A 16,592-nucleotide genomic window follows, 5' to 3' on the forward strand; every position below is an offset into this window, starting at 1 on the left:
ACACACACACTGTCACTACTGATATAACACACACTGTCACTACTGATATAACACACACACTGTCACTACTGATATAACACACTGTCACTACTGATATAACACACACACTGTCACTACTGATATAACACACACACTGTCACTACTGATATAACACACACTGTCACTACTGATATAACACACACTGTCACTACTGATATAACACACACTGTCACTACTGATATAACACACACTGGCACTACTGATATAACACACACACTGTCACTACTGATATAACACACACACTGTCACTACTGATATAACACACACTGTCACTACTGATATAACACACACACTGTCACTACTGATATAACACACACTGTCACTACTGATATAACACACACGCTGTCACTACTGATATAACACACACGCTGTCACTACTGATATAACACACTGTCACTACTGATATAACACACACACTGTCACTACTGATATAACACACACACTGTCACTACTGATATAACACACGCTGTCACTACTGATATAACACACACACTGTCACTACTGATATAACACACACACTGTCACTACTGATATAACACACACTGTCACTACTGATATAACACACACACTGGCACTACTGATATAACACACACACTGTCACTACTGATATAACACACACTGTCACTACTGATATAACACACACACAGTCACTACTGATATAACACAAACACTGTCACTACTGATATAACACACACACTGTCACTACTGATATAACACACACGCTGTCACTACTGATATAACACACACACTGTCACTACTGATATAACACACACTGTCACTACTGATATAACACACACACTGGCACTACTCATATAACACACACTGTCACTACTGATATAACACACACTGTCACTACTGATATAACACACACACTGTCACTACTGATATAACACACACTGTCACTACTGATATAAACACACACTGTCACTACTGATATAACACACTGTCACTACTGATATAACACACACGCTGTCACTACTGATATAACACACGCTGTCACTACTGATATAACACACACACTGTCACTACTGATATAACACACACACTGCCACTACTGATATAACACACACACTGTCACTACTGATATAACACACACTGCCACTACTGATATAACACACACACTGTCACTACTGATATAACACACACGCTGTCACTACTGATATAACACACACGCTGTCACTACTGATATAACACACACTGGCACTACTGATATAACACACACACTGTCACTACTGATATAACACACACACTGTCACTACTGATATAACACACACACTGTCACTACTGATATAACACACACACTGGCACTACTGATATAAACACACAGCTGGCACTACTGATATAACACACGCTGTCACTACTGATATAACACACGCTGTCACTACTGATATAACACACAACTGTCACTACTGATATAACACACACACTGTCACTACTGATATAACACACCACATGTCACTACTGATATAACACACACACTGTCATACTGATATAACACACACACTGTCACTACTGATATAACACACACACTGTCACTACTGATATAACACACACTGGCACTACTGATATAACACACACACTGTCACTACTGATATAACACACGCTGTCACTACTGATATAACACACGCTGTCACTACTGATATAACACACACACACTGTCACAACTGATATAACACACACACTGTCACTACTGATATAACACACACACTGTCACTACTGATATAACACACACTGTCACTACTGATATAACACACACGCTGTCACTACTGATATAACACACTGGCACTACTGATATAACACACTGTCACTACTGATATACACACACACTGTCACTACTGATATAACACACACACTGTCACTACTGATATAACACACACACTGTCACTACTGGATATAACACACACACTGTCACTTATGATATAACACACACACTGTCACTACTGATATAACACACACACTGTCACTACTGATATAACACACTGTCACTACTGATATAACACACGTGGCACTACTGATATAAACACACACTGACACACTGATATAAACACACACTGGCACTACTGATATAACACACAACTGTCACTACTGATATAACACACACTGTCACTACTGATATAACACACCACTGTCCACTACTGATATAACACACACACTGTCACTACTGATATAAACACACACTGTCACTACTGATATAACACACTGTCACTACTGATATAACACACACACTGGCACTACTGATATAACACACACACTGTCACTACTGATATAACACACACACTGTCACTACTGATATAACACACACACTGTCACTACTGATATAAACACACACACTGGCACTACTGATATAACACCCACACATGGGCACTACTGATATAACACACACACTGTCACTACTGATATAACACACACTGTCACTACTGATATAACACACACACCTGGGCACTACTGATATAACACACACACTGGCACTACTGATATAACACACACACCTGTCACAACTGATATAACACACACTGTCACTACTGATATAACACACACACTGTCACTACTGATATACACACACCTGTCACTACTGATATAAACACACGACTGTCACTACTGATATAACACACACACTGGCACTACTGATATAACACACAGTGTCACTACTGATATAACACACACACTGTCACTACTGATATAACACACACACTGTCACTACTGATATAACACACACACTGTCACTACTGATATAACACACACACTGTCACTACTGATATAACACACACACTGTCACTACTGATATAACACACACACTGTCACTACTGATATAACACACGCTGTCACTACTGATATAAACACACACTGTCACTACTGATATAACACACACACTGTCACTACTGATATAACACACACTGTCACTACTGATATAACACACACACACTGTCACTACTGATATAACACACACTGTCACTACTGATATAACACACACGCTGTCACTACTGATATAACACACACACTGTCACTACTGATATAACACACACACTGTCACTACTGATATAACACACACACTGGCACTACTGATATAAACACACACTGGCACTACTGATATAACACACACACTGTCACTACTGATATAACACACACACTGTCACTACTGATATAACACACACACTGTCACTACTGATATAACACACACACTGTCACTACTGATATAACACACACACTGGCACTACTGATATAACACACACACTGGCACTACTGATATAACACACACACTGTCACTACTGATATAACACACACACTGTCACTACTGATATAACACACACACTGTCACTACTGATATAACACACACACTGTCACTACTGATATAACACACACACTGTCACTACTGATATAACACACACACTGTCACTACTGATATAACACACACACTGTCACTACTGATATAACACACACTGTCACTACTGATATAACACACACCCTGTCACTACTGATATAACACACACACTGTCACTACTGATATAACACACACACTGTCACTACTGATATAACACACACACTGTCACTACTGATATAACACACACTGTCACTACTGATATAACACACACACTGTCACTACTGATATAACACACACACTGTCACTACTGATATAACACACACTGTCACTACTGATATAACACACACACTGTCACTACTGATATAACACACACACTGTCACTACTGATATAACACACACACTGTCACTACTGATATAACACACACACTGTCACTACTGATATAACACACACTGTCACTACTGATATAACACACACTGTCACTATTGATATAACACACACACTGGCACTACTGATATAACACACACACTGGCACTACTGATATAACACACACACTGTCACTACTGATATAACACACACTGTCACTACTGATATAACACACACTGTCACTACTGATATAACACACGCTGTCACTACTGATATAACACACACACTGTCACTACTGATATAACACACACACTGTCACTACTGATATAACACACACTGTCACTACTGATATAACACACACACTGGCACTACTGATATAACACACACACTGGCACTACTGATATAACACACACACTGGCACTACTGATATAACACACACACTGTCACTACTGATATAACATACACACTGGCACTACTGATATAACACACACTGTCACTACTGATATAACACACACACTGGCACTACTGATATAACACACACGCTGTCACTACTGATATAACACACACACTGTCACTACTGATATAACACACACACTGTCACTACTGATATAACACACACTGTCACTACTGATATAACACACACTGTCACTACTGATATAACACACACACTGTCACTACTGATATAACACACACACTGTCACTACTGATATAACACACACACTGTCACTACTGATATAACACACACTGTCACTACTGATATAACACACTGTCACTACTGATATAACACACTGTCACTACTGATATAACACACTGTCACTACTGATATAACACACTGTCACTACTGATATAACACACACACTGTCACTACTGATATAAACACACACACTGTCACTACGGATATAACACACACTGGCACTACTGATATAACACACACACTGTCACTACTGATATAACACACACTGTCACTACTGATATAACACACACACTGTCACTACTGATATAACACACACACTGTCACTGATATAACACACACACTGTCACTACTGATATAACACACACACTGTCACTACTGATATAACACACACTGTCACTACTGATATAACACACACGCTGTCACTACTGATATAACACACACACTGTCACTACTGATATAACACACACTGTCACTACTGATATAACACACACTGGCACTACTGATATAACACACACACTGGCACTACTGATATAACACACACACTGGCACTACTGATATAACACACACTGTCACTACTGATATAACACACACTCTCACTACAGATATAACACACACACTGTCACTACTGATATAACACACACACTGGCACTACTGATATAACACACACACTGGCACTACTGATATAACACACACACTGTCACTACTGATATAACACACACACTGTCACTACTGATATAACACACACTGTCACTACTGATATAACACACGCTGTCACTACTGATATAACACACACTGTCACTACTGATATAACACACACACTGTCACTACTGATATAACACACACTGTCACTACTGATATAACACACACACTGTCACTACTGATATAACACATACACTGTCACTACTGATATAACACACACTGTCACTACTGATATAACACACACTGTCACTATTGATATAACACACACACTGGCACTACTGATATAACACACACACTGGCACTACTGATATAACACACACACTGTCACTACTGATATAACACACACTGTCACTACTGATATAACACACACTGTCACTACTGATATAACACACGCTGTCACTACTGATATAACACACACACTGTCACTACTGATATAACACACACACTGTCACTACTGATATAACACACACTGGCACTACTGATATAACACACACACTGTCACTACTGATATAACACACACACTGTCACTACTGATATAACACACACACTGGCACTACTGATATAACACACACACTGTCACTACTGATATAACATACACACTGGCACTACTGATATAACACACACTGTCACTACTGATATAACACACACACTGGCACTACTGATATAACACACACACTGTCACTACTGATATAACATACACACTGGCACTACTGATATAACACACGCTGTCACTACTGATATAACACACACACTGTCACTACTGATATAACACACACACTGTCACTACTGATATAACACACACTGGCACTACTGATATAACACACACACTGTCACTACTGATATAACACACACACTGTCACTACTGATATAACACACACACTGTCACTACTGATATAACACACACACTGTCACTACTGATATAACACACACACACTGGCACTACTGATATAACACACGTATATTATCTAGATTGTAAGTTCCCACGGGAACAGGGCCCTCAATTCCACCTGTATTTGTTTGTTGAACTTTGGTGTCTTTTCTATATTGTATTTTTATATTTGTACCCATGGCCAGCGATGCGGGAATCTCTTGGCGCTTTATAAATGAATATTATTACCTTGTAGTGCTTCTGTGGTCCGGGGGTCACACGCTCTATTATTGGAATGTCCACAATTCCCTCCAGAGGAGAAGGAACCCCGAGGCACAGAGCCCTGTAACAAGACACAACTGTAATCCCGATCCTTGTCACTCCCTTGCCCCTCTATGCCTTCACTCACCAATAGACCCTCTGTGCTTTGTGCTCTCGCAGGAGCTCCTGCACATGGTGAGCGGCTTCCTCACTCCGGGCCAGGATTAGCGCTCCGCTGGTGTTTCTGTCTAATCTATGGCAAAGTCTCAGCGGCTCTGCACCTCTCCCAAACAGTTTTTGTGCGAGCGCTGGAAGTAGAGATGCTACACTGTATTGTACATCAGGGCCACCTAGAAAATAAACCATAATGAGGGACGCTGCCAGGGGAGCCGTGCCGCAGAGAGGGGGAGCGCTGCCAGGGGAGCCGTGCCGCAGAGAGGGGGGGCGCTGCAGGGGAGCCGTGCCGCAGAGAGGGGGGCGCTGCCAGGGGAGCCGTGCCGCAGAGAGGGGGGCGCTGCCAGGGGAGCCGTGCCGCAGAGAGGGGGGCGCTGCCAGGGGAGCCGTGCCGCAGAGAGCGCACAAGCGAGGAGAGACACAGAAAATCCCACCCCAGAGTCGGTCAGTCACCCCCGAGTCGGTCAGTCACCCCCATGATGTTCCTCTGGGGCACTTACTGTCACTTATTCACCACCTTCTTGGAGACTTACCGTGCACAGACAATCCAGTAGGTTTGTTTATCAGGACCAGATCGGACTTTTCCTTCACAATTCGACTCTTTAATCCTCGCAGTGACACATGAAGGGGAGGATTCTGGGAGAGAAGGTAAAACAAAGTCTCGGGCTTCAGTGGGAAAACCTTAAGAGTGTGAAGCTATGAAGGGATAAAGAATTAAAGGGATATGAAACCCCAATTGTTTTTCTTTTATGATTCAGATAGAGCAGATCATTTTAAACAACTTTCTAGTTTACTTCTATTATGAATTTTTCTTCGTCCTCTTGGCATCTCTTGCTGAAAAGCAGGGACATAAGCTTAGGAGTGTGCATGTGTATGGAGCACTAGATGGCAGCAGTTTTGCAAGAGCACTAGATGGCAGCAGTTTTGCAAGAGCACTAGATGGCAGCAGTTTTGCAAGAGCACTAGATGGCAGCAGTTTTGCAAGAGCACTAGAGGGCAGCAGTTTTGCAAGAGCACTAGAGGGCAGCAGTTTTGCAAGAGCACTAGAGGGCAGCAGTTTTGCGAGAGCACTAGATGGCAGCAGTTTTGCAAGAGCACTAGAGGGCAGCAGTTTTGCAAGAGCACTAGAGGGCAGCAGTTTTGCAAGAGCACTAGATGGCAGCAGTTTTGCAAGAGCACTAGAGGGCAGCAGTTTTGCAAGAGCACTAGAGGGCAGCAGTTTTGCGAGAGCACTAGATGCAGCAGTTTTGCTATGCATTTGCAAGAGCACTAGAGGGCAGCAGTTTTGCAAGAGCACTAGATGGCAGCAGTTTTGCTATGCATTTGCAAGAGCACTAGATGGCAGCAGTTTTGCTGTGCATTTGCAAGAGCACTAGAGGGCAGCAGTTTTGCTGTGCATTTGCAAGAGAACTAGATGGCAGCAGTTTTGCGAGAGCACTAGATGGCAGCAGTTTTGCTGTGCATTTGCAAGAGCACTAGAGGGCAGCAGTTTTGCGAGAGCACTAGATGGCAGCAGTTTTGCTGTGCATTTGCAAGAGCACTAGAGGGCAGCAGTTTTGTGAGAGCACTAGATGGCAGCAGTTTTGCTGTGCATTTGCAAGAGCACTAGATGGCAGCAGTTTTGCAAGAGCACTAGAGGGCAGCAGTTTTGCTATGCATTTGCAAGAGCACTAGATGGCAGCAGTTTTGCAAGAGCACTAGAGGGCAGCAGTTTTGCTATGCATTTGCAAGAGCACTAGAGGGCAGCAGTTTTGCTATGCATTTGCAAGAGCACTAGATGGCAGCAGATTTGCGAGAGCACTAGATGGCAGCAGTTTTGCTGTGCATTTGCAAGAGCACTAGATGGCAGCAGTTTTGCGAGAGCACTAGATGGCAGCAGTTTTGCGAGCGCACTAGATGGCAGCAGTTTTGCGAGAGCACTAGATGGCAGCAGTTTTGCGAGAGCACTAGATGGCAGCAGTTTTGCTATGCATTTGCAAGAGCACTAGATGGCAGCAGTTTTGCTGTGCATTTGCAAGAGCACTAGAGGGCAGCAGTTTTGCTATGCATTTGCAAGAGCACTAGATGGCAGCAGTTTTGCAAGAGCACTAGAGGGCAGCAGTTTTGCTGTGCATTTGCAAGAGCACTAGAGGGCAGCAGTTTTGCTGTGCATTTGCAAGAGCACTAGAGGGCAGCAGTTTTGCTGTGCATTTGCAAGAGCACTAGATGGCAGCAGTTTTGCTGTGCATTTGCAAGAGCACTAGATGGCAGCAGTTTTGCTGTGCATTTGCAAGAGCACTAGAGGGCAGCAGTTTTGCTGTGCATTTGCAAGAGCACTAGAGGGCAGCAGTTTTGCTGTGCATTTGCAAGAGCACTAGATGGCAGCAGTTTTGCGAGAGCACTAGATGGCAGCAGTTTTGCTATGCATTTGCAAGAGCACTAGATGGCAGCAGTTTTGCGAGAGCACTACATGGCAGCAGTTTTGCTATGCATTTGCAAGAGCACTAGATGGCAGCAGTTTTGCAAGAGCACTAGAGGGCAGCAGTTTTGCTGTGCATTTGCAAGAGCACTAGATGCAGCAGTTTGCGAGAGCACTAGATGGCAGCAGTTTTGCTATGCATTTGCAAGAGCACTAGATGGCAGCAGTTTTGCGAGAGCACTACATGGCAGCAGTTTTGCTATGCATTTGCAAGAGCACTAGATGGCAGCAGTTTTGCAAGAGCACTAGAGGGCAGCAGTTTTGCTGTGCATTTGCAAGAGCACTAGAGGGCAGCAGTTTTGCTATGCATTTGCAAGAGTACTAGATGGCAGCAGTTTTGCTGTGCATTTGCAAGAGCACTAGATGGCAGCAGTTTTGCTGTGCATTTGCAAGAGCACTAGATGGCAGCAGTTTTGCAAGAGCACTAGAGGGCAGGCAGTTTTGCTATGCATTTGCAAGAGCACTAGATGGCAGCAGCTTTGCTATGCATTTGCAAGAGTACTAGATGCAGCAGTTTTGCAAGAGCACTAGAGGGCAGCAGTTTTGCAAGAGCACTAGAGGGCAGCAGTTTTGCTATGCATTTGCAAGAGCACTAGAGGGCAGCAGTTTTGCTATGCATTTGCAAGAGCACTAGATGGCAGCAGCTTTGCTATGCATTTGCAAGAGTACTAGATGGCAGCAGTTTTGCAAGAGCACTAGATGGCAGCAGTTTTGCAAGAGCACTAGAGGGCAGCAGTTTTGCTATGCATTTGCAAGAGCACTAGAGGGCAGCAGTTTTGCTATGCATTTGCAAGAGCACTAGAGGGCAGCAGTTTTTGCGAGAGCACTAGATGGCAGCAGTTTTGCTATGCATTTGCAAGAGCACTAGAGGGCAGCAGTTTTGCGAGAGCACTAGATGGCAGCAGTTTTGCTGTGCATTTGCAAGAGCACTAGATGGCAGCAGTTTTGCAAGAGCACTAGAGGACAGCAGTTTTGCTATGCATTTGCAAGAGCACTAGATGGCAGCAGTTTTGCAAGAGCACTAGATGGCAGCAGTTTTGCAAGAGCACTAGAGGGCAGCAGTTTTGCTATGCATTTGCAAGAGCACTAGAGGGCAGCAGTTTTGCTATGCATTTGCAAGAGCACTAGATGGCAGCAGTTTTGCGAGAGCACTAGATGGCAGCAGTTTTGCTGTGCATTTGCAAGAGCACTAGATGGCAGCAGTTTTGCGAGAGCACTAGATGGCAGCAGTTTTGCTATGCATTTGCAAGAGTACTAGATGGCAGCAGTTTTGCGAGAGCACTAGATGGCAGCAGTTTTGCTATGCATTTGCAAGAGTACTAGATGGCAGCAGTTTTGCTATGCATTTGCAAGAGCACTAGAGGGCAGCAGTTTTGCTGTGCATTTGCAAGAGCACTAGATGGCAGCAGTTTTGCAAGAGCACTAGATGGCAGCAGTTTTGCTGTGCATTTGCAAGAGCACTAGATGGCAGCAGTTTTGCAAGAGCACTAGATGGCAGCAGTTTTGCTACGCATTTGCAAGAGCACTAGATGGCAGCACCTGGTGCACCAGGTGCTACCTAGGTATCTCTTCAGCACAGAAAGTCTTGGGAACAAAGCTAATTTGCTAATAACATTCTGCTTGAAGAAACTTTACCATTACTATTGCTAAACAAGTTATTTGTTTTTAACAACATTTTGAAGTCTAGTGCTTTTTATAAATAACCCCCAAGTGAGTTGGAAGGATCGTTTAAAATCATGGATGTGAATCCTGGGTGTTTGCTTCACCGTACAATTGTGGGACACGCTATGGTTTAGTTACTGGAGGTGAGCGAGCTGGGGAGCTCTACAATCACCCATGCGTTTCCTTCCTTTGGGAGAACAACTTAGGAGGGTCATTTAGCCTACAATAGAGATACTTTGCTATTGGAGCGCCTTCACTGTTCTTGGTGTTTCAGTGAATTGGATGTATGATTCTCTATCTATGGCCTTATAGTGGCGCCTCTGTTGTGACCAACTTGACAGTGAGAGATATTTGTAACTCCTACATTTGATAATAGAAGTAAACTGGAAATTTTTATTTAAAATTATATGTTCTGTCTGAATCATACAAGAAAATGTTTGGGTTTAATATCACTTTAACGGTGGGTACCAGGACTGGAAATGTGTGTGACCGCTGGCAAAGTGATGGCTACAGGGGGGTACTAATGCTGGCAAAGTGATGGCTACAGGGGGGTACCAATGCTGGCAAAGTGATGGCTACAGTGAGGTACCAATGCTGGCAAAGTGATGGCTACAGGCAGGTACCAATGCTCGCAAAGTGATGGCTACAGGCGGGTACCAATGCTGGCAAAGTGATGACTACAGTGAGGTGCCAATGCTGGCAAAGTGATGACTAGAGGCGGGTACCAATTCTGGCAAAGTGATGACTACAGTGAGGTACCAATGCTGGCAAAGTGATGACTACAGGGGGGTACCAATGCTGGCAAAGTGATGGCTACAGGGGGGTACCAATGCTGGAAACGTGATGGCTACAGGGGGGGTACCAATGCTGGCAAAGTGATGGCTACAGTGAGGTACCAATGCTGGCCCAGTGATGACTACAGGGGGGTACCAATGCTGGCAAAGTGATGGCTACAGGGGGGTACCAATGCTGGCAAAGTGATGGCTACAGGGGGGTACCAATGCTGGAAACGTGATGGCTACAGGGGGGTACCAATGCTGGCAAAGTGATGGCTACAGTGAGGTACCAATGCTGGCCCAGTGATGACTACAGGGGGGTACCAATGCTGGCAAAGTGATGGCTACAGGGGGGGTACCAATGCTGGCAAAGTGATGGCTACAGGGGGGGGGTACCAATGCTGGCAAAGTGATGGGCTACAGGGGGGGGTACCAATGCTGGCAAAGTGATGGCTACAGTGAGGTACCAATGCACCGGGGTGACAGGGCTGGTAATGAGATGGGCAGCAGGGCTGGCAGTGCGATAGGCACAGAGGCAGCAGGGCTGGCAGTGCGATGGGCACAGGGGCAGCAGGGCTGGCAGTGCGATGGGCACAGGGGCAGCAGGGCTGGCAGTGCGATGGGCACAGGGGCAGCAGGGCTGGCAGTGCGATGGGCACAGGGGCAGCAGGGCTGGCAGTAAGGTGATCACAAGGGCACCAGGGCTGGCAGTGAGATAGACAGAAGGGCGGCAGGGCTGGCAGTGAGATGGACAGAAGGGAGGCAGGGCTGGCAGTTAGATGGGCGGCAAGGCTGGCAGTGAGATGGGCACAAGGACGGCAGGGCTGGCAATGAGATGATCACAAGGGAACCAAGGGCTGGCAGTGAGATGGGCACAGGGGCTGGCAGTGAGATAGTCAGAAGGGCGGCAGGGCTGGCAGTTAGATGGGCGGCAAGGCTGGCAGTGAGATGGGCACAAGGATGGCAGGGCTGGCAATAAGATGATCACAATGGCACCAAGGCTGGCAGTGAGATGGGCACAGGGGCTGGCAGTGAGATAGACAGAAGGGCGGCAGGGCTGGCAGTGAAATGGGCGGCAGGGCTGGCAATGAGATGATCACAAGGGCACCAAGGCTGGCAGTGAGATGGGCACAGGGGCTGGCAGTGAGATGGACACAGGGGCTGGCAGTGAGATGGACACAGGGGCTGGCAGTGAGATGGGCACAGGGGCTGGCAGTGAGATGGGCACAGGGGCTGGCAGTGAGATGGGCACGGGGCAGCAGGGCTGGCAATGAGATGATCACAAGGGCACCAAGGCTGGCAGTGAGATGGGCACAGGGGCTGGCAGTGAGATGGGCACAAGGCTGTACCAGCGTTACCTTCTCTCTGTCTGTTCTCTCTTTTCTAGGAAATGTTTTCTCTGATCGGATCTTTTCTGCCAGCACTCGGGCTGCACGTGAAATACCAGACGCCGCCATCTTTACAAAGCAATGGTAGCCGCCATCTTTACTAGTGGCACCTGCTAGAAGAGTCACCGGAAGTGACGTAGGTTGGGAGTTTTCGAGGAATTGCAGTAATTGGTGTTAATTGAGGCTGATGTCGCCATATTTAATGCTGCAGTGACCCGGTGTTACTGTAAGTGCTCACTATAATCAAACCTGCCCGGTATAGCGGCTACTGTGATATTCTGTGAAATCATTTTCATTTCTTTATTTCTCTCTTGCATAGAACCCCCCTCTTTCAGTTAGCCCCTCCTCTCTGTAGCCCCTCCTCCTATCACAGTTAGCCCCTCCTCTCTGTAGCCCCTCCTATCACAGTTAGTTCACCGTTAGCTCCTCCTCTCTGTAGCCCCCTTCCTATCACAGTTAGCACCCCCTCCTATCACAGTTAGCCCCTCCTCTCTGTAGCCCTTTTTCCTATCACAGTTAGCCCCTCCTCTCTGTAGCCCCTCCTCCTATCACAGTTAGCCCCTCCTCTCTGTAGCCCTTCCTCCTATCACAGTTAGCCCCTCCTCTCTGTAGCCCTTCCTCCTATCAGTTAGCTCCTCCTCTCTGTAGCCCCTCCTCCTATCACAGTTAGCTCCTCCTCTCTGTAGCCCCCCTCCTATCAAAGTTAGCCCCTCCTCCTATCACAGTTAGCCCCCTCCTCTCTGTAGCCCCCTCCTATAAAAGTTAGCCCCTCCTCTCTGTAGCCCCTCCTATCACAGTTAGTTCACCGTTAGCTCCCTCCTCTCTGTAGCCCCCTTCCTATCACAGTTAGCACCCCCCTCCTATCACAGTTAGCCCCTCCTCTCTGTAGCCCTTCCTCCTATCACAGTTAGCCCCTCCTCTCTGTAGCCCCCTTCCTATCACAGTTAGCACCCCCTCCTATCACAGTTAGCCCCTCCTCTCTGTAGCCCTTCCTCCTATCACAGTTAGCCCCTCCTCTCTGTAGCCCTCCTCCTATCACAGTTAACCCCCTTCTCTCTGTAGCCCCCCTTTCTATCACAGTTAGCCCCTCCTCTCTGTAGCCCCTCATCCTATCAGTTAGCTTCTCCTCTCTGTAGCCCCCCTCCTATCCCAGTTAGCCCCTCCTATCACAGTTAGCTCCTCTTCTCTGTAGCCCCCCTCCTATCACAGTTAGCCCCTCCTCTCTGTAGCCCCTCCTCCTATCACAGTTAGCCCCTCCTCTCTGTAGCACCTCCTCCAATCACAGTTAGCCCCTCCTCTCTGTAGCCCCCCTCCTATCACAGTTAGCCCCTCCTCTCTGTAGCCCCTTTTCCTATCACAGTTAACCCCTCTTCTCTGTAGCCCCTTTTCCTATCACAGTTAGCTCCTCCTCTCTGTAGCCCCCCTCCTATCACAGTTAGCCCCTCCTCTCTGTAGCCCCTTTTCCTATCACAGTTAACCCCTCTTCTCTGTAGCCCCTTTTCCTATCACAGTTAGCTCCTCCTCTCTGTAGCCCCCCTCCTATCACAGTTAGCGCCTCCTCTCTGTAGCCCCCCTCCTATCACAGTTAGCTCCTCCTCTATGTAGCCCCTCCCCCTGTCACAATTAGCTCCTCCTCTCTGTAGCCCCTTCTCCTATCACAGTTAGCTCCTATCTGTAGCCACTCCTTCTATCACAGTTAGCCCTCCTCTCTGTAGCCCCTCCTATCACAATTAGCCCCTCCTCTCTGTAGCCCCCCTTCTATCAGTTAGCTCATCCTCTCTGTAGCCTCCCCTCCTATCACAGTTAGCTCCTCCTCTGTGTAGCCCCTCCTATCACAGTTAGCTCCTCCTCGCTGTAGCCCCCCTTCTATCATAGTTAGCTCATTCTCTCTGTAGCCTCCCCTCCTATCACAGTTAGCTCCTCCTCTCTGTAGCTACTCCTCCTATAACAGTTAGCGCCTCCTCTCTGTAGCCCCCCTCCAATCACAGTAAGCTCCTCCCCTATGTAGCCCCCTCCCCATCAGTTAGGCCCTCCTCTCTGTAGCCCCTCCTATCACAGTTAGCCCCTCCTCTCTGTAGCCCCCTCTATCACAGTTAGCTCCTCCTCTCTGTAGCCCCTCCTCCTATCACAGTTAGCTCCTCCTCTATGTAGCCCCTCCTCCTGTCAGCTCCTCCTCTCTGTAGCCCCTCCCCTGTCACAGTTAGCCCCCCTCTCTGTAGCCCCTCCTCCTATCACAGTTAGCTCCTCCTCTCTGTAGCCCCCTCCTATCACAGATAGCTCCTCCTCTATGTAGCCCCTCCCCGTAAGTTAGCTCCTCCTGTCTGTAGCCCATCCTCCTATCATAGTTAGCTCCCCCTACCTGTAGCCCCTCCTTCTGTCAGCTAGCTCCTCCTCTTTGTAGCCCCTCCTATCACAGTTAGCTCCTCCTCGCTGTAGCCCCCCTTCTATCATAGTTAGCTCATCCTCTCTGTAGCCTCCCCTCCTATCACAGTTAGCTCCTCCTCTCTGTAGCTACTCCTCCTATAACAGTTAGCGCCTCCTCTCTGTAGCCCCCCTCCAATCACAGTAAGCTCCTCCCCTATGTAGCCCCTCCCCATCAGTTAGGCCCTCCTCTCTGTAGCCCCTCCTATCACAGTTAGCTCCTCCTCTCTGTAGCCCCCTCCTATCACAGTTAGCTCCTCCTCTCTGTAGCCCCTCCTCCTATCACAGTTAGCTCCTCCTCTATGTAGCCCTCCTCCTGTCAGCTCCTCCTCTCTGTAGCCCCTCCCCTGTCACAGTTAGCCCCCTCTCTGTAGCCCCTCCTCCTATCACAGTTAGCTCCTCCTCTCTGTAGCCCCCCTCCTATCACAGATAGCTCCTCCTCTATGTAGCCCCTCCCCGTAAGTTAGCTCCTCCTGCCTGTAGCCCCTCCTTCTGTCAGCTAGCTCCTCCTCTTTGTAGCCCCTCCCCCTGTTAGTTAGCTCCTCCTCTATGTAGCTCCTCCTCCTATCAGCTCCTCCTCTCTATAGACCCTCCTCCTTTCACAGTTAGCCCCTCCTCTCTGTAGCCCCTTTTCCTATCACAGTTAACCCCTCTTCTCTGTAGCCCCCTCCTATCACAGTTAGCTCCTCCTCTCTGTAGCCCCCCTCCTATCACAGTTAGCCCCTCCTCTCTGTAGCCCCTTTTCCTATCACAGTTAACCCCTCTTCTCTGTAGCCCCTTTTCCTATCACAGTTAGCTCCTCCTCTCTGTAGCCCCCCTCCTATCACAGTTAGCGCCTCCTCTCTGTAGCCCCCCACCTATCACAGTTAGCTCCTCCTCTATGTAGCCCCTCCCCCTGTCACAATTAGCTCCTCCTCTCTGTAGCCCCTTCTCCTATCACAGTTAGCTCCTATCTGTAGCCACTCCTTCTATCACAGTTAGCCCCTCCTCTCTGTAGCCCCTCCTATCACAATTAGCCCCTCCTCTCTGTAGCCCCCCTTCTATCAGTTAGCTCATCCTCTCTGTAAGCCTCCCCTCCTATCACAGTTAGCTCCTCCTCTGTGTAGCCCCTCCTATCACAGTTAGCTCCTCCTCGCTGTAGCCCCCCTTCTATCATAGTTAGCTCATCCTCTCTGTAGCCTCCCCTCCTATCACAGTTAGCTCCTCCTCTCTGTAGCTACTCCTCCTATAACAGTTAGCGCCTCCTCTCTGTAGCCCCCCTCCAATCACAGTAAGCTCCTCCCCTATGTAGCCCCTCCCCATCAGTTAGGCCCTCCTCTCTGTAGCCCCTCCTATCACAGTTAGCTCCTCCTCTCTGTAGCCCCCTCCTATCACAGTTAGCTCCTCCTCTCTGTAGCCCCTCCTCCTATCACAGTTAGCTCCTCCTCTATGTAGCCCCTCCTCCTGTCAGCTCCTCCTCTCTGTAGCCC

At 47.3% G+C, this 16,592-nt stretch overlaps 1 protein-coding gene across 1 annotated transcript in view; it reads right to left on the minus strand.

Moving 5' to 3' along the window:
* RPUSD4 (RNA pseudouridine synthase D4) overlaps window positions 1-12,856 on the minus strand; it is a 99,809-nt gene extending 86,953 nt beyond the window's left edge. The window contains exons 1-4 of the mRNA XM_053694826.1: window positions 12,673-12,856; window positions 6,952-7,054; window positions 6,393-6,594; window positions 6,233-6,326 (exon numbers count right to left, since the gene is read on the minus strand). Of these exons, the coding sequence (XP_053550801.1) occupies window positions 6,233-6,326; window positions 6,393-6,594; window positions 6,952-7,054; window positions 12,673-12,771 (498 nt within the window). The 5' untranslated portion in view covers window positions 12,772-12,856. The remainder of the gene's footprint in view (window positions 1-6,232; window positions 6,327-6,392; window positions 6,595-6,951; window positions 7,055-12,672) is intronic.
* Between the last annotated feature and the right edge of the window lie 3,736 nt (window positions 12,857-16,592).

The sequence above is a fragment of the Bombina bombina genome, chromosome 11 (genome assembly GCF_027579735.1).
Source record: "Bombina bombina isolate aBomBom1 chromosome 11, aBomBom1.pri, whole genome shotgun sequence".
NCBI lineage: Eukaryota > Metazoa > Chordata > Amphibia > Anura > Bombinatoridae > Bombina > Bombina bombina.